Source organism: Anser cygnoides, chromosome Z (assembly GCF_040182565.1).
Source record: "Anser cygnoides isolate HZ-2024a breed goose chromosome Z, Taihu_goose_T2T_genome, whole genome shotgun sequence".
NCBI classification, from domain to species: domain Eukaryota; kingdom Metazoa; phylum Chordata; class Aves; order Anseriformes; family Anatidae; genus Anser; species Anser cygnoides.
Window position 1 is genome coordinate 72,249,206 of NC_089912.1, and position 23,228 is coordinate 72,272,433.

Below are 23,228 nucleotides of genomic sequence, written 5' to 3' on the forward strand. Positions count from 1 at the left end.
AAGGAAATTAGAATGCAGAAATCTTTCTGCCATTCAAATCCCTGCTTTTCCAGTTTTCCATAAGTTTGGCAAAGCTTTCTTATGAAAGGTACAGATTTATTTAAGTTTTATGTTGTTGATTTCTTTTTAACCTGAAATAGAAAAAAAGTCATCCCCTATTACAGAGAAGGCCCATTTATATCTTAAAAAATACAGGAATTCCCTTGACATAATGTAAGGAAAAAGTAATTTAAAAAAATAATTTACTGGAAAGAACAAGGCCTCTCTTCTCAGCTCACTAATCTAAAATAATTTGATCATTAAGACAATCCTGTGAGACTCTCCTTCTTATCTGGATTAGGAAAAAAAATCCAGACAAAATTTTAGTATTCTTAACATCTCTAAAACATGGATGAAGCTTTAGTTGTCACTGAGAGTGCCATGTAAAATCTGTATTCTTCCTCTGACATGAAGAAATACATACGTGCACAACAGAAGCCCAAACACTGCTCTTCACAGCCCTGCATGTAATGTATAATTTGTTACTTAAAAACAGATGTTCCACCCTACTGCTTTATCCCATTTCTCAAAGCACACTCAGAACCCCAAACAGCTCAAGCTCAAGAGACAAGGTCTAACACATGAACGTAGTTCATAGGTGTAACGTAACACATATAGCTGAAGAAATATTTACTCAGGTAAAAGAGTATCATGAATCACAACGTTCTTTTACCTAAAGAAGATACTCACCTTAAGAACAGACTTATCTAGATTTGCAGCAGCAGCAGCACTGGAATCTACTGGTGAACTAAAACTGTAAGTTTTTGGACCTGCAAATTGCAAACAACCATCAATTACATACGCAGAGTGCAGAGAACACTCTTTATGGTTTTTAAAGCAGATCCAACATGAGGCAAGTATTACACCAATATGCCAGTAACATGCATACACGTAAGAACAATAAGAACACTAAATGGTGTGGAAAGGCCATTTACCAATGAGTGGTAAAGAAACGAATGACTCAGGAGACAAAATATAAAATCCTGAGTGGCACAATGAGGAAAAATGATTGACAGACTACTATCCATACAAGAGCAGGGAATAATACTCCCCAAACAGGGAAGCTAATGGCAAGTTCAAAGCAAGCAAGAGTGATGGTTTGTTTGTTTTAATTACAAAATGCACAGCTCCATAGCACAGCTCTGCCACTGAAGCTGTGGGTATAGGACATTTGTCTAAGCCCAAGAGGAAGCAGGATGGTTTTGCACAATGAAATCTTTTTTTTTTTTTTTTTGGAAGGATATTGAATAGAAATACTACATGGCTCAGCAAGTCCTTTAGCCACAACTGGAGAAGGATGTACTCTCTGAAAGTATCACTGCATGTCTGGTCTGTCCCCACCTGGGTACCTGCATTTGGACCCAGTCTAGGGGAAGGTACTGGGTTACACAGGTCTGTGGTCTAACCTGCTACAGTCGTTCTTACTTTTCATTTAGCAGCTGTTAGTGGAAAAATATCTGTTCACAATGCTACTTATCATCACTGAAATTGTTTAGCTTCTCACAACAGCCAGCTTGATTCTAGATGCTGTTCCTTTTGAGAATGCAAGCGCTGTTCTTGGTATGGTGCAGACAGAAAGGAGCTGAGCAGCCTCGGAGCTTTCAGCAGCCTGCCAGACCGCACGGCACTCCGGAGAGGGAAGCAGGGTGCTCCTTGAGGTGCTGCTGCCCCCCAGCTCCTCAGCAGGACGACTCACCCGTGCTGGACAGCTTCTGTAAATAACTAAGTACTGTGGTGTTGGAGGTGCGGGAGACATGGAAACACAGGTATCAGAGCCCAGATTTGGAAAAGCATAGTTAAGTGGCTCAGAAGTTTAAAATACGGGGCGAGGGACTGCAGGACTTCATGTTAACAAGCTGGGATATGGGATGGCCTGACCCGACCGCTGCCCAGCTCGCCTACAGCCCGCCGCACCGGCTGGCGTTACAGGCAGCCCAGCCTCCCCGGACACCTCCGGGCCCCGCCGCTCACCCAGCCCCGCTCAACTCCGTGTTTCTCCCTGAAACCCACACCTCGTTACGACCCCCAGCCCCAAAACCCGCTCCGCCTCACCTTGCTTGACGCGAGGCTCCTTGCAGGCGGGCGGCGGCCGCGGGGCCGCTCGGCCGCCCGACGCCTCAGCGGCAGCGGCAGCACCGGCCTCGGCGGCGGCCCGCGCCCGGGCGGCGGCGGTGGCGGCGGCGGCGGTGGAGGCGGCATGGGCCGAGCCCCCAGCGCGGTGCTTCTTGTTGCGGCCGCCCATGGCGCTCCGTGCCCGCAGCGGATCCGGAACCGGCCGAGGCCCGGGGGCAGGCAGGAAGGGAAAGGGACGGGCGCGGGGCGGGGCGGAGCGGAGCGGAGCGGGGGGAAGATGGCGGACGCGTTCGGGGACGAGCTCTTCAGCGTGTTCGAGGCGGAGCCGGCCGCCGCCAAGAGCAAGGCGGCCGCCGCCGAGGCCGCCAGGAGGACGGGGTGAGCGGGGCCGGAGGGGGGCGGCGGGGGTCGCTGGGCACCCCCGGAGCGGGGCGGCGGTGCTGCTCCGGCCCCAACGCCGGGCACCCCGCGGGGCACGGGGCGGCCGGGAGGTGACTTGGAAACGCGTGGTGGCTCCTCGGGGGGGGGCTTCCCGGGGCGGCGGGGCGGACACCGGCTGGTTTTGTGGAAATGTGCTCGTAAAAGGCAGGCCTGAGGGTGCTCTGTGTGTGTGTGTGTTCGCAGAAAGCGATCGGAGGAGGCGCCGTCAGGGGCTGCGCCAGGGAAGGCCAAAAGGGAAGCCGAGGTCAATAGTACAGAAGATGCGGTTTCAGGAAAGAAACCAAAATTGGAAGACGTTGTATCAGAAGACACAAAGTAAGTATGCAGCCTGCTGTGTGAGGGAATTATAGCCGGGTGTACTTGTTAGCTGAACAACACCCGTGAATAGTCAGCGTATGTAGCCTCGCAGTGTTTTTGTGTGAAGGTGGATTTGCCTATTCGTTTTTTATTAACTTTACTTATGTGAGGATGTGCTAGTAGTACAGCTTCACCAGTGATGAGCACTGGAGGGGTTTAAAATAATATTGCAAAGCAGTAGTTAACCATTATGCAACGTTTGTGTGTTGTTACTGCACGTGGATCAGGGGCTGTTGGTCGAAGGCGTTGTGCTTGTTTCAGGCCTGTGGCAAGCAGTAAGCAGTGAGGAGGCAGGCCTCCTTCCACCTCACTGGAAGACATAATCAGCTTCGGATACAGGAATATGAACTTGACGAGAGGGACAGAAAAAAAGACTTTTGAGGCGTGTAAGATTATAATTGCAGGACGTATTTGTGATAGAAGTGTAGACGTTCTTTTAAATTTGAACACAAATGGCAGGTACCTGACATGGAGAAGAGGGAAAGCTTGGACATGTTGAAAGCTGGGGAGATGAGGCAACCGAAGGGTAGCTAGAGTGCCATTTTTGTGCCTTAGGATCTGTGCGCCTGTCTGTTTTCTTTCTAGAACCTCCTGACAGGTATTATGAGGGTTGTGAAAAAATAGATTGAAGGGACAGTGCAGGAACTTTGTCAGCGTAGTCTGTCTTAAGAGATTGTTGGGAACTTGGACGTTGCTGTTGGTTCAGAAACAATTAGATAAGTTCATGGAATAAAACTTCATGCGGAACTACCAAATACAGATGTGTACCTCCTAGTTCAAGATGTAGAAGACTCAACTACAGAAGTAAAAAGTGTGTGCTTGCTGAGTTCTTGTACCTTTCTCTGGGTGACATATCGCTTCTGTCAGACAGAATTCATTGCTCTTAAGTGGTCATTTTTTTCTCAAGTTCAAGATAAAATTTTCTGTGAGAACAGTCATGAGAAGACTTTTCAGAACATTGCAATCATAGAGTACTTGTACAGAAGCAAAGCAGAACCAGAGTTACCATTTTAAGTTAGTTTTTATGTGAGTGGTCTCAATAAAATGTGTACTTGTCTATTATAGCTTACTGAAGTATGTAAATACCGCATGAGAAAACGACTGTTTTATGCCGTGAGACACTAGCTGCTTGTGGCCATGAAAGAAGGATAAAGAAAAAGAGGGTTCTTGTCTTAAGGCAGCTGTTTGGGTTGTTTCAGGCTGCTGTTATTCAGTACCATAAAATACAGGTCTTGAATTTTGCTTTTGTATACTGAGAAAAAAAGTCCATATTTAATTGGAAAACTCTACAGGAACATGCTTTTATAAATGTGACCCAAGAGGAATTTTGTGATGCAAGTTTTTAAAATGTTTAAAATCCTAAAGTAGTAGCTAAAGTACGCTTAAACAATAGCAAAACATTAACTTACAGGTGTTCTTAGTACTGGTAGTAACCTCTACCAAATGTCCAGTTTAAGTTTGTGCATCCTTTTTTTAGTGCTACAGTTAAAGTAAAGGTGAAGTTCAACGTTTATCATTTTATAAAGAAAACAGGATTCTTACATGTATTCCTGGGCAATCCTAACTCATATATTTTTAGTCTGGCAGACCTGATGCCACACGTAAAGGTGCAAGCTGTGGAAACTGTTGAAGGTTGCACACATGAGGTGAGTGCAGTGCAAATGAACATGGAAACTCTAGGCTTTTTTGTAGAAGTACATGCATTACTGCTAGTATTATAATATTGTTTGTATTTATTATTGTACTAATTATATGTCATTTGATAGTACATTTAAGATTGAACAGGCCTGTAAATAGTTTGAGGTATGCACCTGACATTGTCCATGCACAAAATATACTTTAAAATTCAACAGGATATCGTACTAGAAGCTGTTTGAATGATAAATGCAATAAAATGAGTGGTTGTGGAAAACTCGATAATATTGGTAGATCTTTGTATTTAAAAGGTATTGAGCACATTCTGAGTGCTGTTCTTGAGGAAGAGAGCCTGCAGATTATTGAAATAAGTCTGTACTCATGGTACAGTGTTACTGTTCAGCAGTGCATGGAAGTATTTTCCTAGTCTGTTTCAAGAAAGAAAGACCTTCTTGTAAAGCTGGTTTGTGTTGAAAATGACATTTTGGTAAAATGGGAAAAAAAGACTATGTGAAAGCAAGAAAATGAAAACTATCTATTTTCAGATTATGTTAATGGAAATGATACAATTATAATACGAAAAATCAGAAGCATTAATGCTGATTTTTATTTTATTATTTTTAATCATCCTTCATCTCAAAATGATTGTCAGGAAGAGTTTCTATGAGTATTAAATATGTAAATTTTAACTTTCCTGTACTTGCATGTACATTGCTCCATTTGTTTTTTCTTCTGTCTTAGAATCACTGAATCATAGAATAGTTTGGGTTGGAAGGGAACTTAAGGATCATCTAATTCCAACCCCACTGCCACGGGCAGGAACATCTTCCATCAGACCAGGTTGCTCAAAGCCCCATCCAATCTGGCCTTGAACACTTCCAGGGATGGGGCATCCACAGCTTCTCTTGGGCAGCCTGTGCCAGTGCCTCACCACACTCACAGTAAAGAATTTCTTCCATATAGCTAATCTAATCTTACCCTCGTTTAGTTTAAAGCCATTACTCGTTGTCCTATTGCTATGCTGCCTGACTTTCCTGTAAGGCTTCCCCAGCTTTCCTGTAGGACCCTTTTAGGTACTGGAAGGCCGCTATAAGTTCTCTCAGGAGCCTTCTCTTCTCTAGGTTGAACAACCCCAGTTCCCTCAGTCTGTCCGTGCAGGAGAGGTGCTCCAACCCCTTGATCATCTTTGTGGCTCTTGCCTGGACATGTTCTAACAGGTCCGTGTCCTTGTTCTGGGGGCCCGAGAGCTGAATGCAGGGCTCCAGGCAGAGTCTCACAAGAGCAGAGCAGAGGGGGACAATCACCTCCCTCATCCTGCTGGCCACTCTGCTTTTGATGTAGCCCAGGATACGGTTCGCTTTCTGGGCTGCAAACGCACATTGCTGGCTCATGTTGAGCTTCTCATCAACCAACACCCCCCAGGTCCTTCTCCTTAGGGCTGCTGTCAATCCATTCTCTGACCAGCCTGTATTTGTGCTTATCTGTCTTCCAGAACTAACCCATGTTAATTAGGGTCACATTAAAAGACCCTGTATGGTGATGCATTTTTAATAAATCACAGAATCGTTTAGGTTGGAAGAGACCTCCAAGATCACCCAGTCCAACCTCTGACCTAACACTAACAAGTCCTCCACTAAACCATATCACTAAGGGCTACATCTAAATGTCTTTTAAAGACCTCCAGGGATGGTGACTCAACCACTTCCCTGGGCAGCCCATTCCAATGCCTAACAACCCTTTCAGTAAAGAAGTTCTTCCCAATATCCAGCCTAAACCTCCCCTGGTGCAACTTTAGCCCATTCCCCCTCGTCCTGTCACCAGGCACGTGGGAGAACAGACCAACCCCCACCTTGCTACAGCCTCCTTTAAGGTACCTGTAGAGCACGATAAGGTCACCCCTGAGCCTCCTCCTCTCCAGGCTGAACAACCCCAGCTCCCTCAGCCACTCCTCTGTAAGAGCTGTTCTCCAGACCCCTCACCAGCCTCGTCGCCCTTCTCTGGACTCTCTCGAGCACCTCGAAAAAAAGAAGAAACTGTCTGTACAATTGATGATACAGGTTTTAAAGCCAATGCATCTGCACAGTCTTTGTTATGTAGAGATGTCTGATAGAGGTTTGTCATCACTTAGTAACTGAAGAGGGCTTAAATATTTAGCATGAATGAATATAGATATTAGCCAGGAACAGGAACTTAACCTGCATAAACACATTGTCCCTGGAAAGGGAGCGTGATCAACGTGAGCTGTGTAATTGCTTTTAACCTCTGTTGGTCAGAAACTGTGACTGCATCTTGGCCTGAGGAGTTTATGTTTCAAATTAGGTAAACCAGAAATATTTCACATCAGACAGCAAGGAGTATCAGAGAAATGGGTAAAGGGGTACTGTTGTCAGGAGGGTAAAGATGCTGAGAGGAAGGACACTTGACACATGAGCTCGTAGAACCAGTATAATAGAAATTCATATGAGTTGTCATGCGTTTTGCATTTCCTTCCTCAGCTTTTCGTAGCTTGATACATCACTGGAATGGACACACAGAATTATGCAATTGTTTAAAATATATTTTATAGGTTGCACTTCCAGCAGATGAAGAGTTCACAGGTCTAAAGCCAAGAACTGGAAAACCTGCAAAAGTATGTGATAGATTCCATTATTTTTTCTTTTGCATATGTTCAGTTAGCAGGTAAGGGTAGAAGAAAAATATTGTACTTAGCCAGTAAGACTAGACAAAGGTTTAAAAAGATGACCTGTCATAAGTAGGATTGATATTTGTATTTTAAATGTGGTAGAGTAAAATGAAGTGGTTGAATGGAGTGGATAGGCCTTTGTGGTTTCGTTTCTATTCTTCGACATCGGGCAAAGGCTTTGGTGCTGTGCTATAGTTTCTCTCCTGACTTAGTAAATAAGAGAAAATCCAGTCGTCCGGGACAGATTTTCACTCCATACAACAACAAGATATCATCAAAGATCTTGGGTGTGTGTGTTAGATAATTTTATGTAAATACCAAGCCACTTCAAAATACTGGATTAAGGTTAATTGAAATTACAAATGTCTACATGCATGATTTCATTTCTGCCTGTAGTTTGCATGCTCGTTTGGTCAGAGAATAATCAATGTAGGTAGTAGTCTGTGTTAAAAATATGTTTTTGCTTTCTTTTTAGGAATATCCATTTAGTCTTGATGCCTTTCAGAGGGAAGCGATTCTTTGTGTAGATAATAACCAGTCTGTGTTAGTGTCAGCTCATACATCAGCTGGTAAAACTGTATGTGCAGAGTAAGTAACTTTCTGACAGGCTCTAATGAGAAAATGGTGTGATGCTTTTGCTGTCATTTTGTTGAACCATCAGTAGCTGTTGTGCATCAATTCCTACATTAAAAAGCTTGGAATTGAATTGACTGCACTAGAATATAAATAGTTATTTCTTTCATCTAGCTTAGTGGGTATTGAAAGGCTTGAATAATGTTTAAGCTTGTATTTTATTTTTAAACAATCTGTCCTTATTGAGATGTTTTTCTATAGACTGAGAGAAAAATTTCTGCAATACAGATTTACATGAATTTAGAAAAAATACCTTTGTGTTCTAGCCCATATTTGCAGCTAATAAAGAAGGTCATGTGTGTTTTTTTTTAACTTTTATGTCAGAAGTATCAGTTTGATTTAATTATCATCTTGGTGTTTATTAGGCAAGAAATGTTTAAACAAGCACCTACTTTTTTATCGGGGTTTCGAGTGACTTTGCTGACTTGAAATGAGAAGTGAGATGTACATGAAAATATATTACGTGGGTTCAAATAATAGTAGTTTGACACAAAGCATTTATGATTAGATTTTTAGTTAAAATTAGATGTGTTCTGAAGTTCATCTAAATCAGTTAACTTGTCAGGCAGTTGTCACTCTCCAGAGAGACACAAGTAGTTAAGTTTAGATTGCACTGAACTTAAACTGATGTGAAATGCTTCATATCATTCTACTGGTGTTTTGAATTACATTTTTTTTTTCAACCAAAATATCTGAGGAAACTAAAAAGTTGTGGATATCTTCTGGCAACTTTAACATGTTCAATGTTTGAATACAGGTATGCAATTGCCTTGGCTTTGAGGGAGAAACAGCGTGTGATATTTACGAGTCCAATTAAAGCTCTGAGTAATCAGAAGTACCGTGAGATGTATGAAGAGTTTCAGGATGTTGGTTTGATGACTGGGGATGTCACCATTAATCCTACAGCTTCTTGTCTGGTGATGACAACAGAGGTAAGATCAGACACAAGTTCTTGATCTATCTGTGGTTTTGTACCCTTTTTTGACTGGAAAGGTCTGACAGTAATAAATTAAAATTATCATTAGAAGCCCAGTTAAGGTAAAAAAAAAAAAAATCAGAAAGTTCATTATTTCTCCCTTGCGCTTCATTTAACTTCAAATTATTAAAAAAATAGGTAATCCCTGTAAATTCATGCTTTTGGACTCTTACTCAGGAACTTTAAATCTCAGTTTTTGGCAAATCCTTTTTTTCCCCTTTTCTAGATCCTGAGAAGTATGCTCTACAGAGGTTCTGAGGTTATGCGAGAAGTTGCATGGGTTATTTTTGATGAAATCCACTACATGAGAGATTCAGGTAACTTATATATGTATTTTGCATTTCATATCCGTTTTTTTGAAGAACAAAGACTTTATTAAATCTATTTTCTCTTGAAATCAGACACCTTTGTGCATAAATCATTCAGAATATGTTTTCTACTGAATTTTGTGAAATAGTTATTGTGCGTAGCAATCTGCATTGTCTTTGCTGAGACAAAAACAACTTTGAGGACATTTGTGTGTACTTATATATGAGACGTTTGTTAGATTTTGTTTTATTTTCTATTTAAGTATGCTGTTCTTTGGCTTCAGAGCTGAAAAACAGACTTTAATAACATAAATTTCCCGTATGATTTTTCCATTTTCAGAACGTGGTGTAGTTTGGGAAGAGACAATTATTTTGCTCCCTGACAATGTTCATTATGTGTTCCTTTCTGCAACTATTCCAAATGCTCGTCAGTTTGCTGAATGGATCTGTCATCTTCACAAACAGGTAATTTTGATGTGATAGACCTCTGTCCTTGTGATCTTGTGGTGTAATACTGTGTCTTTGAAAAAAAATGGACCTACAAGCCTCTCTTTAGCCATGTTACTATGGCTTCTAACTGATGGTATAGATCACTCCTGCCTTCTTTGATAGTACACTTAGTCTTTGCGCCTGTACGGGCTGTTGGTTCTACATACAGCTTTAATGTTTCTTTCTTTAATAGTTTATTTTCACCATTTATTTAGACACCAGCTTGATTTCAACAAACACTCTGAATTATGAAACACTGTGAAAATACTATGATTTTCAGAGGCAGGCCTTTCAGGACGTAGAGGCTTCAAAGGGCTTGTTTGCAATCCGTAAACGTTATATTCATCTCTGTTTCAACAGCGACAAACTTTTCTTTCATTGTTTGCATTAAAATAGGTGTGTGATTGTCAGTGGGCTGACAGCAGCATGACAAGTACTTGTCACACATTTTTATGAGCTTTCAGTTATATCTTGGATATGCTTGCTAAGTTCACACAAATTTGTAATGATTTCTCTTCCTGTTTTCTTGCTGTCCCCAGAGAGCAGAGCTCAGCACCTGCCCCTCTGCTCCCCTCATGAGGGAGCTGCAGGCCGCCGTGAGGCCGCCCCTCAGCCTGCTCTGCTCTGGGCTGAACAAGCCAAGGGACCTCAGCCACTCCTCATTCGTCTTCTCTAGACCCTTTGCCACGTCTGTAGCACTCCTTTGGACTCTCTAGTAGTTTTATGTCCTTCTTATATTGTGGCATCCAAAACTGCACACAGTTGACTAGCACATCGTAGTTCCTGAAACAGGCTGGAAGAGAGAGGCAAAGCTGAACTTAATGAAACAGGCAGATTGAGGAGCAGGGTCCTGGAAGCAGGCAGGCAGGGAAGAAGAAAGTAGAGAGACACAGCATAGGTCCTTGGAACTGGCAGGGAGAGCAGATGTCCATCCTAGAGTGATTCCATTCCGCAACAGCAATTCCTGTAATAATAGTCCTTTCTTAATAGAAGATCTTGTCTTGCACTGAATTCTTCGGTGTCTAGGTGTTTTTTGGCCCATAGACTATGTTGTGCACAATTCCAGAAGATACTATCCCAGGCTGAAAGCAGGTTCCGTATCCTGCTGCTCACATCTTTTTCTTAGCTGCTGCTTGTTTTCTTCCTTAATTTATGGCATTTTTTATTTTTTTTTTACCAGCTGTCAAAGCTGCATGTCTTCTGTGACTGACCGTCAGTGGAGTTTATAGTTCTGGGACCTCTGTTTTCAAACTACGCCCGTATGCAGGGCCCTTACTGTTATCCCAGGCTTAAACTGTACTTAGCAAGTACTGCTCCATTTCACATAGAGGATTCTCATAATGAGCTTAAGGACAGGACCACTGCCTTGCTCGATTAGCATAGCATGGTTCATATGAGTGATATGTGCTGCTACTAGAATGCAAGAATGAAAAGTAAACCATCAATTCCTAGGAAATAATGTGTATATATATACAGACAAAATGAGAAAAGAGGAATATGATGAATATGTCCTGTTCCAGAACCTTTCAGTTAATTTTTATTCCGTTTTTTTCAGTGATGGTTTTGCAGCAAAGAATATGTGAATTAGAATTGGGGATGGAACTTCCACAAGAGGTTGCTCTGATTTTAAAAATAACTCCAAGCTCTGATTCTCATGTGGCTTGTGATGAAAGGAGCATAGTATAAGAGATGTTTATTCAAGCTTGGCACAAAGCTTTGACTTTGTTTTGCAGAACACTTGGCTGATTATTTTTTAAAGCAGATTTATATAATATTTAATATTTTTTAAGGAAGTGTTTCATTTATTTTTTTCTAAACAAATGTTACATGTTAAAGCTTTTCATGTTTTAAAAAGTATACAGTGTGCCGTTTTTAGGTGGTGCAAGAAATACTGCAGGCTTTTTTACAAAATAGAAATTAATAGTTCTTCCTTTAGTTTTTAAAGATGTTAGCATATTCCAAGTCTGTTTAATAATACAGAAGAGACCATTACCTATCTTTACTTTTTGTTTTTTATGAGAGGTTGTTTGTTGTCAACTTGTATTCCTCTGAAGGATTAGCAAGCTTTCATGTTTTTAAGCAACATCATTAGTATAAAATCCGTATTCAGGAAAGAAAACTTAACTAAATTTCTTTGAGTCTTAGCTTCTGGCTTTTAGAAGGATGTATTTTAAAATAAATGCATTGGATTTTCCCTCAAGCCAGTATTTTTCCAGTGCATTTAGAAATATGAAATATTTACATATGTGCTGTTCTTTTTTGTAGCCCTGCCATGTGATTTACACAGACTATCGACCTACTCCACTGCAGCACTATATATTCCCAGCAGGAGGAGATGGATTGCGTCTCGTCGTTGATGAAAATGTAAGGGATAGTCAATTAGTTTGAAATTTCTTTTTCCTCACATATCAGTAACGAGTTTCATCTTTTGCGGAAATTGGATTGACTATGCAAAGGATGTTGATGTTAAAATAAAATGAAGTTCAAATGGGTAATGGTGATCTCTGAGATGCTGATTTTGGAATCATATAGAAGACACTAATTTTATTATCTAATGTCATGTACTCAGCTGAGTAATGCTTTGCTGAGATGGTATTAAGCACCCTCATCCTTGCTTTCTGAGGTTTCTGGTACTGTTTCTCACTTAATTTTCTTTTTTGTTTGTTTTAAAGGTAGCATTATTTAAATTTTCCTTCAGTTGAGGGGGCAAAATGATTTTGTGTTTTTAGATGATTCAGAAGTAACAATGTTTAAAATTCATTATTGACATGCACAATAGTAGCTTATGCCGTAAACAGCAGTATTGCACTTCATTGGGTAGAATATCTTCATGTAGACATTCCTATAAGTCAGTTTTGCTATTGTGCCATTGTATTGGGTTTACGTGGCAAGGCTTTGGTAGGAGGGGGCTGCAGGAGTGGCCTCTGAGAGCAGAGCCCAGCAGCTGCCCAATGTCAGAGCAGAGCCAGCTCCAAAAAGGACCCACTGCTGGCCAAAGTTGAGCCAGTGATCAACACTGGTTGCACATCGGAGAGAGCACGCTTAACAAAATGGAAAAAACTGCTGCACAACAGCAGCTGGGAGAGGGAGTAGTGAGAACCAGCCCTGCAGGCCCCAAGGTCAGTGCAGAAGGAGGGCAGGAGGTGAGGTGCTGCAGATACAGAAGAGAAGTTCCCCTGCAGCCCTTGGGGAGGAGCCCACACAGGAAGAATTCCCCTGAACTGCTCTGGGGGAGGAGGTAGAAGAGTGGGTGGGAAGGGGAAGGTGTTTTTAGTTAGCTTCTATTTTTTCACTGTTCTAGTCTGCTAGTGATAAGCAATAAATCATATTAATCCCTAATGATGAATCTTTTCTCTGTGGTAATTGCTGAGTGATCTCCCTGTCCTTACTTCAACCCTTGAGCCCTTTTGCATGGTATTTTTTCCCCCTTTTACCTTGAGGAGTAAGAAAGCGGTGTGGTGTTTTTCAGTTGTCTGTCGGTGTGAAACCACCACAGTCACTGAGCATGTCTAACTTAGTTGATAGTGTAGTAGATAAAATGATGAACAATAACTTCAGAGACACAAATATAATTCTGAGCTGTGACACTCAACCTAATAATGTCACTTGTAAGCTTATGCGTTGTTTTTTTGTCCTTCTGCATGTAAATGTGTGGTAATAGTACTAGATATGTAAGTAAGTATGTATTTTTCAGTGGGCTATGTAAGAAGTAATTGTTTACAAAGGTTGTGTTTTATATCTAGGGAGACTTCAGAGAAGATAATTTTAACACAGCAATGCAAGTGCTTAGAGATGCAGGAGACTTAGCGAAAGGGGACCAGAAAGGCAGGAAAGGAGGAACAAAAGGTGAGTTTGAATCTCATTCTTAAGTAACTTCTTAGATTATATAACTTTTCTTTAAAAAATAAAAATAAAAGTTGCAGCTAAGTTGTGCTTCTATTTTAATTATTACTTAACAGAATAATTTTCTGCTAAAATAACTTTGAAATTCATGTGATCTCTCTACAGGTCCTTCAAATGTTTTTAAGATTGTGAAGATGATCATGGAAAGGAATTTCCAACCTGTAATTATTTTCAGCTTCAGTAAAAAAGATTGTGAAGCCTATGCACTTCAGATGACAAAGTTAGATTTCAATACAGGTACTGATAAGTAAAATATAGTTTTATTCAACAAACAATTGTACTTTGAAGTGAAATATTATTCTGGGTAGTTATTTCTATTTCATTTGAGTCTTTTTGTGTAAAAACAAATACAAAATACTTATCACTTTTTAAATTAGCATTTATTTACCATTCCGGTACATCAGCCCATTTTCAGTAGGAAACTGGGTACACAGAGTATTTGATCTTCACAATGTTTAACTGTTCCTCTATTATAAACTTTTCTTTCTCCAAAATGCTGTTCACTGTGATAATAGCAGAAGAATTTCTAGAAATGTCTATCTAGAAATCTGAGCGTTTTCTCCAAGTTAAAACAGCTGTATAAGAAACCACTAGACTGTTCTTGCTCAACTGTTCAGTCCACTTTTCTTTCCTTACTTCCTCTCCCATCTCATCAAAGAAGAACCATAACAGTAAACAAAGAAGACTTTTTTTTCATTTTGGATTAAGACCAAGCTTGGAAAATGAGCTTAAGTTTGTGGCCTCTTGGAAATGTTAAGAGGAGTAACAAAAGTAAGAGGTCTGTTGTAAGTCAGAATACCCTTTCTTGTGTGAGAACTCTTCAGGATTCTTGCTTGCTCACTTGCTCCCCAGTCATTGCACGTTCTGGTTCAGTGTACAGAAAGTGTGTAAGAATAAACAGAGTAGAGTGCAGACGGGTACTGTTAGGTAGAAGACAAACGTGGAGGTTTATGAAATAGATAGAACATACGTAAAGCTGAGAAATACCAAGCTTAATGGTAGCTGAAATTGTGATTATTTTTGCAGGTTTGTGCTATTCTTCCTCTTCCCTAAGCATACAGTTACTGTTAGGCTCTTTAAGGCCCACATTGATTGATTGTCTGACCACAGTGTAGGTGGTTTTGTGTAGATTTCACAGCCTTCTACACTATTTTTAAATTTTACAAATTTGAGAATGTAGTAACGCTCTATTTACCCAAGTTATTACAAAACCTAGAAGGCTAATAAATTACAAATTGCCTTTTCAGATGAAGAAAAAAAGATGGTTGAAGAAGTATTCAATAATGCGATTGACTGTTTGTCAGACGAAGACAAAAAGCTTCCTCAGGTGAGTGTAGACTAAACAAGGGTAACTACTGGTCTCTTGTTTTCTGCAGCTTTTGAGACTGAGGGTCTTGTGTAGTGGGTACAGAAATCATAAACTGGATATTCTCGTTGATCTCTCTGAGGTTTCCTGTCTGTTACGTTGTGAACAGGATTCAGTGACTAGGATTCCTTCTAGTTGCGATTCCAGCAAATCACATGTGATAAAACTAACCAGGGAGTTTGTACCCTGTGTTGTTTTTTTTTCCAAGTATGTTTTTAAGTACACATGAGAGCGTATACTGGGGCTAAAACTGTCTGGAAATAGTTCAAACATGGATGCAGTATGCACTTTGTCTGGTATTGACCACTGAGCCTTTCAAAAATTGCAGTGATCCATCTGCATTGTAATTTACCCTCCAGTCACTAAGTGTAGTGACTGTATCTTTACAGTAGAAAAATCCAATCTTCTAAATGGACAGAATATTATGGCATTCAGTAAATCTGAAAACTAGTTTCTTCTGCACCCCTTTCCATTACTTGCATCCATCAGTTATTATGTAGTGATCTTTACTATGAGCATGGCAATTCCTCCTTGAAAAAAACAACCACTTGATTTTTGGCCGTGCCTGCTCACTTCAGATTCAAGATGTCTGTTCTGTTTTTGAACTTGAGAAGAACTGAAGATAGGAATCCGATGTATAAGGCGTTAAGTGTACTGAAAAAAACAGCACATAGAGGGATTGTATCCGTATGATCTGTTTTGGTCTCTGTAGGCATTGACATCTGAAAAGCATATTCTCAGAATTAGGTGTGGGGTGGTAACCAAATGTTCATAGTTAGATCATTAATGACAGTCTTACCTTTGTCTCTGTTTTTTTTTCTTTGAAGACAAAACTTACATAGCTATTTTAAAGTGTAAAGTTCTTAGAAATAAAGAGAGTAATTCAGTCATTGACAGCCTCAAGTTCCCTTTGCAGTGTTCATAGGTGCACAATTCACTGTTACTACACAGATCAATAAATGAAATCACTGCGTTCAGTACAATACAATATCAATACAAAATATGCATATGCAAATCACTGTTTGGAAAAAATGATATATGTATATATAGAGAGAGAGATTAATTTAAATATTAACTGCATTTGCAAATTAGCATGTAGCTTCACAGTTGGCCTTAGCCAATTTATGACTACTGCTGAAAAAATTGGCTGTTGGCTTTACCATTCTTACCATTCCTAGTTTTAAGTAGAAAATAGTATTGAAGTGGCATATTTGTACTGGATTTGGCTAGGATAGAGTTAATTTTCTTCCTAGTAGCTGGCATGATGCTGTGTTTTGAATTTAGAATAATGCTGATACCACGCTGATGTCTTAGCTGCTGCAGAGCAGTGCTTACACTAAGTCCAGAACTTTTCAGCTTCTCACACTGCCCTGCCAGTGCAGAGGCTGGGGGTGCGCCAGGAGCTGGGAGGGGACAGCACCAGGACAGCTGGCCTAAGCTGGCCAAATGGGTTTCCCACACCATGTGGTGTTATGCTGAACATCTAATATGGGGTGGCTGGCTGGGGTGGGCATTTACCCAAGAGCTTTTACTTCTTTTTCCCTCCAATTCTCTCCCCCATCCCGCTGCAGGGGATGGTGGGAGTAAGCGAATGGCATTGTGGTGTTGAGCTGCCTGCTGGCTTAAACCACAACATTACTGTAATCCACCATTTCTTGATTTTAAATACATGTATGCTAAGAGCAGAGGTTTTATATTTCTGCAAATAATATTAAAATTTCTTTACTGGTCTTGTGTTTCTTCCCAGGTTGAGCACGTACTTCCTCTTCTGAAGCGTGGAATTGGTATCCATCATGGCGGTCTGCTTCCTATCTTGAAAGAAACCATAGAAATTCTTTTCTCTGAGGGCCTAATAAAGGTACATGTTTTACGTCCACATTTGGGTTTTAATCTGTTCTGAATACACTGTCAGTAATCCTCACAAACCAGAGGAGTATATCTTAGCTCAGAACGTGCAGTAGGGTACGGTGGAGATCTGCTTCTTGAGTGAAAAAGGGGAAGGAAGGACTCATTGCAAATGCCATTCTGAAAAATGCTTTGTGGTTTGAGTATGCTTCTATTCAGGATTAGTATTTACCAAAAGCTTTTTTAAAACATTGTATAGACTAGTTAGTAGGCAGTCTTAAATAGAACTACATACATATAAGGGGCGGGGTTCTGTTTTGTGGATCTAGATATTGGGTTCTGCAAATGCGTACATCCCCTCTGTAAGTCTTTAGGTCTTCTAGTAACACAGGTTATTTTATATGATTAGTTGCAGCTCGCTTTCCGTGAGAGTGTGTGTGTTTGCATAAATATCTCCATCTTTGTCTGGAAAAAAAAACTCTTGAAGCTGGTTTTTTACCATTTAGTCTAAAATGCATTGCCTTAAATATCCTATAATAGTACATAATTACAGCTCTAGTTTTAAGTGTTCAGATTTTATTTTGAAGTATTAAAACCTGCAGTGTATAATTTCAAAATTTTCAACTGTTGTATGATATATGCTTGTGAAAACGCAGATTAGAGGGGCAAAAGTGTTTTCTGAAATCTTGCAAGTGCTTCTAGCATTTATTGCATTTGCAGAACTTGTGTTTACTTCTGGCACATGGTCCCATATGACTAACCTTGTTTTCCTAGAAGAAATAAGGGAAGGGGGAAAGAATGGTTTTGTTCCAGTTTTTAAACACTGAATGTGCCTGTGTTGTTATGTTGACAGTACATAAGTAGTAAAATCTGGAGTTTTGTGCAATCTTTGACTATTTACATGTTTTCTTAGTCTTTGTTTTTGCTTGCTTAACTTTAGTCTGTTTATTTAGGCCTTATTTGCAACAGAGACTTTTGCTATGGGAATTAATATGCCAGCCAGGACAGTGCTGTTTACGAGTGCCTGCAAGTTTGATGGGAAAGATTTCCGATGGGTATGTGAAAAAGAGGTTCTTTGTGGGAATGACTCAATCACATTATTTAAACTCTCACTAAGATAAGATTCACTGTTAACATATGCACTTCAGTGTAGAAAAGTGTATTTTTCAGTATAGAAAATATTTTTTTCTTTCAAAAAGTCTTCCTTGTTGTTCACTAATCAATTTATAATTAGCCTTCAAACTCCAAAGACAAGATTCCTCAGAGTATGCATGTAATTATTTAATAGTGAGTTTACATGTCAAGGTTTTGGTAGCAGGGGGCTGCAGGGATTGTAAGAATCCAGCAGCTGCCCCATGTTAGATAAGGGTCAATTTCAGCCAGCTCCAAAAGGACCTGCTGCTGCCCAGGGCCAAGCCAATAAGAGATTTTGTTTGCGCCTCTGTGAGAGCGGATTGAAGAAAGGGAAAAAATCTGCAGAACAGCAGCTGTGAGAGTGAAGAGTGAGAACCAGCCCTACAGGCCCCAAGGTCAGTGCAGGAGGGCCAGAGATGCTCCAGGAACGCAGCAGAAGGCACAGCAGAGTGACCATGAAGGAGCGGCGGAGATGAAGCGTTAGGGACTGACCGCAGCCCCTGTTCCCCGTTCCCCTGCACTGCTCGGGGAGGGGAGATAGAAGAGGGTGGATGGCGGGAAGACATTTTTAGATTGAATTTTAAGTTTCTCACTGCTCTAGCTTGTTAGTAATGGGTAATAAAATACATTAATGTCCCTACTATGAGTCTGTTTTGCCCATGATGATAATTGGTGAGTGATCTCCCTGTCCTTATCACAACCCTTGAGCCCTTTCCATTGTATTTTCTCCTCTTTTCCCTTTGAGGAGGGAAGTGGGAGAGCAGTTGTGGTGGAGCTGGTGGAGTTGTCAGCTGCCCATCTGGGTAAAAACACCGCAGATAGATAGAGCAAAAGAGCATCAAACAGGTTCGTGCTGAATTTGCCTAAGTGCTGATTAGCCTAAGACTTCTTGCACAATTTGTCCTGAACTGTGAGATCAAGTATTTTCTTCCATGTGAGAGGGATCTGGAGAATAAGTGGGCTCAGTATTCTCATGATGATCACCAAATTGAGGTTTTGACAGACCTGAGAGAAGAGATCATCTACTTCAGGGGAATATTGATTGTTCTGTTATAGCAGAGTATTTTGGGTAGCCCACAGGATGACAGGGATGTGAGGAGGAAGAGTCAGGTTCTTAAATAGTTGGAATGCAACTTAAGCATTTTTAAATGTTAAAACGAGATCTGTAATTCACATGTAAATAATAATAAAGGTGTACAAATCATCACAAAAGCTGGGTAAGTGTTGATTCCTCTAAATTATTCCTCTTTCAGAGATGGGAAAAATAAGGTAAATGGGACATGAAACAGCATATGTTTTGCAACAAACATCTCTTCAATCTCAGTTTGGGCTGTTCCGCTTCACAAGTCATTCAGTTTGATTGGATGTCTTTAAGAAATATGCAAGAAAGAATTAGCTACCTTTTTGGTATCAGATATGTGGAACTCCTGCTTTTAAATTGACATAGCATAGTTTTTGTGATTGGATGTTGCAGATGCAATATATTGTAATGATCTCCACCATGTATTTCAAACTTGAGATTTACAAGTGTGAGACATTAGTAAAAAAGGGGTTAGCATGTATTGAAATGGTGCTAGGTGTTAAGGAAATCACTGTAGCGATGTATCAGTAAATGTAACTATTGAAAGCACTGGTTAAATCATCCTTTTGACAAACAGTATTCATAAGCATGGATTTATATCTTAGTACCTTAGTGATCAATTATGATGAATTTGATCTGTGATGACTTCGTGTTTTATACAACTCTTCTGTTAATTTTTATACATCATGATCATGCACTATATAATCGTAAATGGCACTTTATAAGTTTGTGCTGTTTTATAATTTCTTGCTGTCTTTCTAATGTTTGTTACTTTTCCTTCCCTTTTATCTTAGATATCCTCAGGTGAATACATTCAAATGTCAGGTCGTGCAGGACGCCGAGGTATGGATGACAGAGGAATAGTAATTCTCATGGTGGATGAAAAAATGAGTCCAACAATTGGCAAACAGCTTTTGAAGGTAGGAGAGAGAGAGAAAAGCTGTTTTGTTGCTTTTTTTTTCTTTTGTTTTGCTTCCAGTTTCTCAGGGATCTCAGTCAGGAGAGCCAGAATTTTATTCTCCTTTTTAGTGATGCTCTAATACTACAGTGATCTGTTTGTTTCTTGCTGATGACAGTCAATTCAAGAATATTGGTGCACTAGAAAAGTTTTGCTGAGCTCTCACGAGGATAATGAAAATGTTGGTTCTGTGGTGAAATAAAGGCTTGTTAATGGACTTTTCAATGTAATAGACTGAAAAATGAGGTTCAGTAAGATAACTCAAAAGATTACCATCACTGACCTAAAAATGATTGGAGAAATTCATAGAGCCTGCAGGAAAATTTTAGAAGTTTGTGAATCAAAAGTGTCTAAAAACTGCTCTTGTAGTTGAAATCAGTATTAGATTATAGGGCTTCCCCAAACTATAATGGGATTTGTTACAGATTATTATGACCCTCTTTCTTTATATTTCAAATATGAGACATTGCACTCATTCTCGCTTTTATTTAAATTCCGTGGCAAAAATTATCATACTGATGCGAAATATTCTACTGTGTGTGTAGACCATCTCGGGCTGCTTACAATCCTTATGAAAATTTCTAAAAAACTGAACATTTGAGGGACTGCTCAACACATCACTCAGGAGCTTGTACCCTTGGTAAAAAATAGTAGGTCATTTGTGGTCAAACTGCATTTATAATATTTTCAGGGTTTGTATAACCTGTGGGAATCATCTTAAAGTCAGTATCAGGATATGTTACTAAAAATATGTATTTGTAGGTCTTGTGTCAAAAAAATCAGAAGCCAGTGTTTCTCTGTATTGTTCAGACAAATTTAAGAATGAGGAAAAATACATACATGGCTGCAGTTACTTATTTATATTGCTCTGTCAGGGCTACTTCTTCACTCATAGTGGACATGTGCATTAGCTCCATCTTATACACAGTGTTTACCTTCTTGAAGTCAAAATTTTCATGAATTTTCGCTAGTAAAATGAGAAATTTGAAAAATACTGGAACTCATATATTGTAGCTTTAGGCTTAGAATGTATTTCTTAATCTGTGTTTGAATGGACATATATTTTATGTGTGGCGTATGTTTACACACTAAAGCATAATTATATCTCTCCGTTATATGCAGATTAACTGTATTTTTAATGAGTTTTTAAAACTATTTTTTTTAAATGCAGTTTTGTGGCATTCTTATTTAAGCAACAGCTTCCATAACTGAAAAAAATTTAACAGCAGGAAATACAAAATGAGAGAACAAAAAAGACTTGTTGTGAAGTCTTAGTTTTGTGTACTTCTAATCTCTATTTCTATAAAGAATATCTTTTAAAGTTAATTTATTTGAAATGAATATAGTTTAAGAAAAGCAAATATTTCAATTTTTTGTCTCAGTTTTCTATGAGATTAATCTAGAAGCTCAACCATTTAAAAGGTATTTTTGCATTTGTAATTCCACTAGCTTGAAAACCGTAGGACTCAAACTGCATGAATTAAGACAAAAGAGGGAAATAATAAATCACTTGTATTTTTTGGTTACCATTAGTCCGGCGGAGGGCCACAGAGATATGGGGCCTGGAGCATCCTCTCTGTGAGGAAAGGCTGGGAGGCCTGGGTCTGTTCAGCCTGGAGAAGAGAAGACTGAGGAGGGGATCTTATCAATGTTTACAAATATCTTAAGTGTGGGAGACAGAGGGATTTGGCCAACCTCTTCTCAGTGGTTTGTGGGGACACGACAAGGGGCAATGGCCACAAGATGGAGCACGGGAAGTTCCGCACCAACACGCAAAAGAATTTCTTCACGGTGAGGGTGACGGAGCACTGGGACAGGCTGCCCAGGGAGGTTGTGGAGTCTCCTTCTCTGGAGATATTCAAGGCCCGTCTGGATGCCTACCTGGGCAGCCTGCTCTAAGGAACCTGCTTTGGCAGCAGGGTTGGGCCCGATGATCTCCTGAGGTCCCTTCCAACCCCTTCAGTTCTGTGATTCTGTGATCATTTGATCTATATTTTTGTCCAGATTTTGAGGGGAAAGTAAAGAATGTTTCGTTTATGGAAACCATAAGCCTTTTTTTTTTTTCTTTTGAATTATAGGGAAACAAAAAGGGAAGAATAATGGAAACCTTTTAATTTTTATGTTATTTCTTGTTTCTTCTGCACTGATCTAAATAAATTAATGTATTTAATTAATTTGTCACACTACTTCATTGGGGAGCAAGAATTGAATTTAAGCTTTCTTTCAAGAAGATTGGAAAGGACTCTAATGAAAATATTTATGCTTCTGAAGCTTCTCTAACTATTCAGCCAGTTGCTGAAAAGGCAGTAAAAGGAATCATTTATGAGACGAACAGTACAATATAAAAATACTAATTTTCCTTTTTAATTACAAAACATTTAGAGGGTATTTCTTGTGAAAGCAGGCCAAGAATGCATGCAAACTAATGTCTCTTCAATATTCACATTCTGTACTCATCCTTAAGTGTGTTTAAATTAGACTTTAGTTGCTGACTGACAGTGTTTATCTGTGGTAAGACCATGATCGTGTCTTGTGGTAGTATTCTGCTGCCACGTCAAGTACTGGCTTTGCTCCAGGATAATCTAACAATTTATGGGGAAAATTCGAAAGAAGTAATTTAAAGAACCGTATTGGGAATAATATGACACTTCATATGTAAGGCCACTTAGATTGTAGCTCTTCAAACCTAATGCAGGTCTGATCCAAAGCATTTCATGAACACTGGAGTGAAACATCTCAGCAGTACTGTGATCAGCTGCCTAACAGTGTGATCAGTGAAGTGAGGGCTTTGTATATGTTTCAGTACCAGCAGTGATGCTGCAGCTGTGCTTGTTGGCTATGACACTGTTTATTGCGACATTGTGTACAGTACTTCAAACTTAAAATTCAAAGTTCACATCTTAAATGGAGTTCTTATGTTCGGATATTTGTAAATACTTCTTAAACTTAGTGACATGCATTTGTTTTCTGCAGTGTATCTAGGTTTTCTGTTTATCCTTAGCATTTGTTTGACCGCTGCATATTTAGTAAACTGGTGATTGCATAAATCTATGAATTTATAAAAACTAAATACTTATAATACTGTTAGACAGCTTCCTGAAGACAATAAATTATAGTCTTACATTTGCATATAAAGAAATATTTTATAATAATTGTTGGGAGGGTGTAGAATTTTAAACTGCATCACATTAGTTTAGGTGGGAGGTGAAAAGCTTCTCCTGGACACTAGATGGCCTCTGAAACTGGAGCAGCATCTCTCTAGTTGGCTTTTGGCCACGTTACAAAGCGGGTATTCTTACAGAGACAA

The 23,228-nt window shown here is 39.8% G+C and overlaps 2 protein-coding genes across 2 annotated transcripts in view; one reads left to right on the forward strand and one right to left on the reverse strand.

Moving 5' to 3' along the window:
* The window catches only part of DHX29 (DExH-box helicase 29), a 29,479-nt gene extending 27,198 nt beyond the window's left edge, over positions 1-2,281 (reverse strand). The window contains exons 1-2 of the mRNA XM_048049427.2: positions 2,092-2,281; positions 730-809 (exon numbers count right to left, since the gene is read on the reverse strand). Of these exons, the coding sequence (XP_047905384.2) occupies positions 730-809; positions 2,092-2,281 (270 nt within the window). The remainder of the gene's footprint in view (positions 1-729; positions 810-2,091) is intronic.
* The window catches only part of MTREX (Mtr4 exosome RNA helicase), a 46,965-nt gene continuing 25,973 nt past the window's right edge, over positions 2,237-23,228 (forward strand). The window contains exons 1-15 of the mRNA XM_066988915.1: positions 2,237-2,490; positions 2,737-2,868; positions 4,490-4,556; positions 7,112-7,174; positions 7,704-7,816; positions 8,619-8,793; positions 9,064-9,154; positions 9,486-9,610; positions 11,900-11,998; positions 13,378-13,480; positions 13,643-13,774; positions 14,785-14,864; positions 16,651-16,761; positions 17,702-17,803; positions 19,758-19,883. Of these exons, the coding sequence (XP_066845016.1) occupies positions 2,237-2,490; positions 2,737-2,868; positions 4,490-4,556; positions 7,112-7,174; positions 7,704-7,816; positions 8,619-8,793; positions 9,064-9,154; positions 9,486-9,610; positions 11,900-11,998; positions 13,378-13,480; positions 13,643-13,774; positions 14,785-14,864; positions 16,651-16,761; positions 17,702-17,803; positions 19,758-19,883 (1,773 nt within the window). The remainder of the gene's footprint in view (positions 2,491-2,736; positions 2,869-4,489; positions 4,557-7,111; positions 7,175-7,703; positions 7,817-8,618; positions 8,794-9,063; positions 9,155-9,485; positions 9,611-11,899; positions 11,999-13,377; positions 13,481-13,642; positions 13,775-14,784; positions 14,865-16,650; positions 16,762-17,701; positions 17,804-19,757; positions 19,884-23,228) is intronic.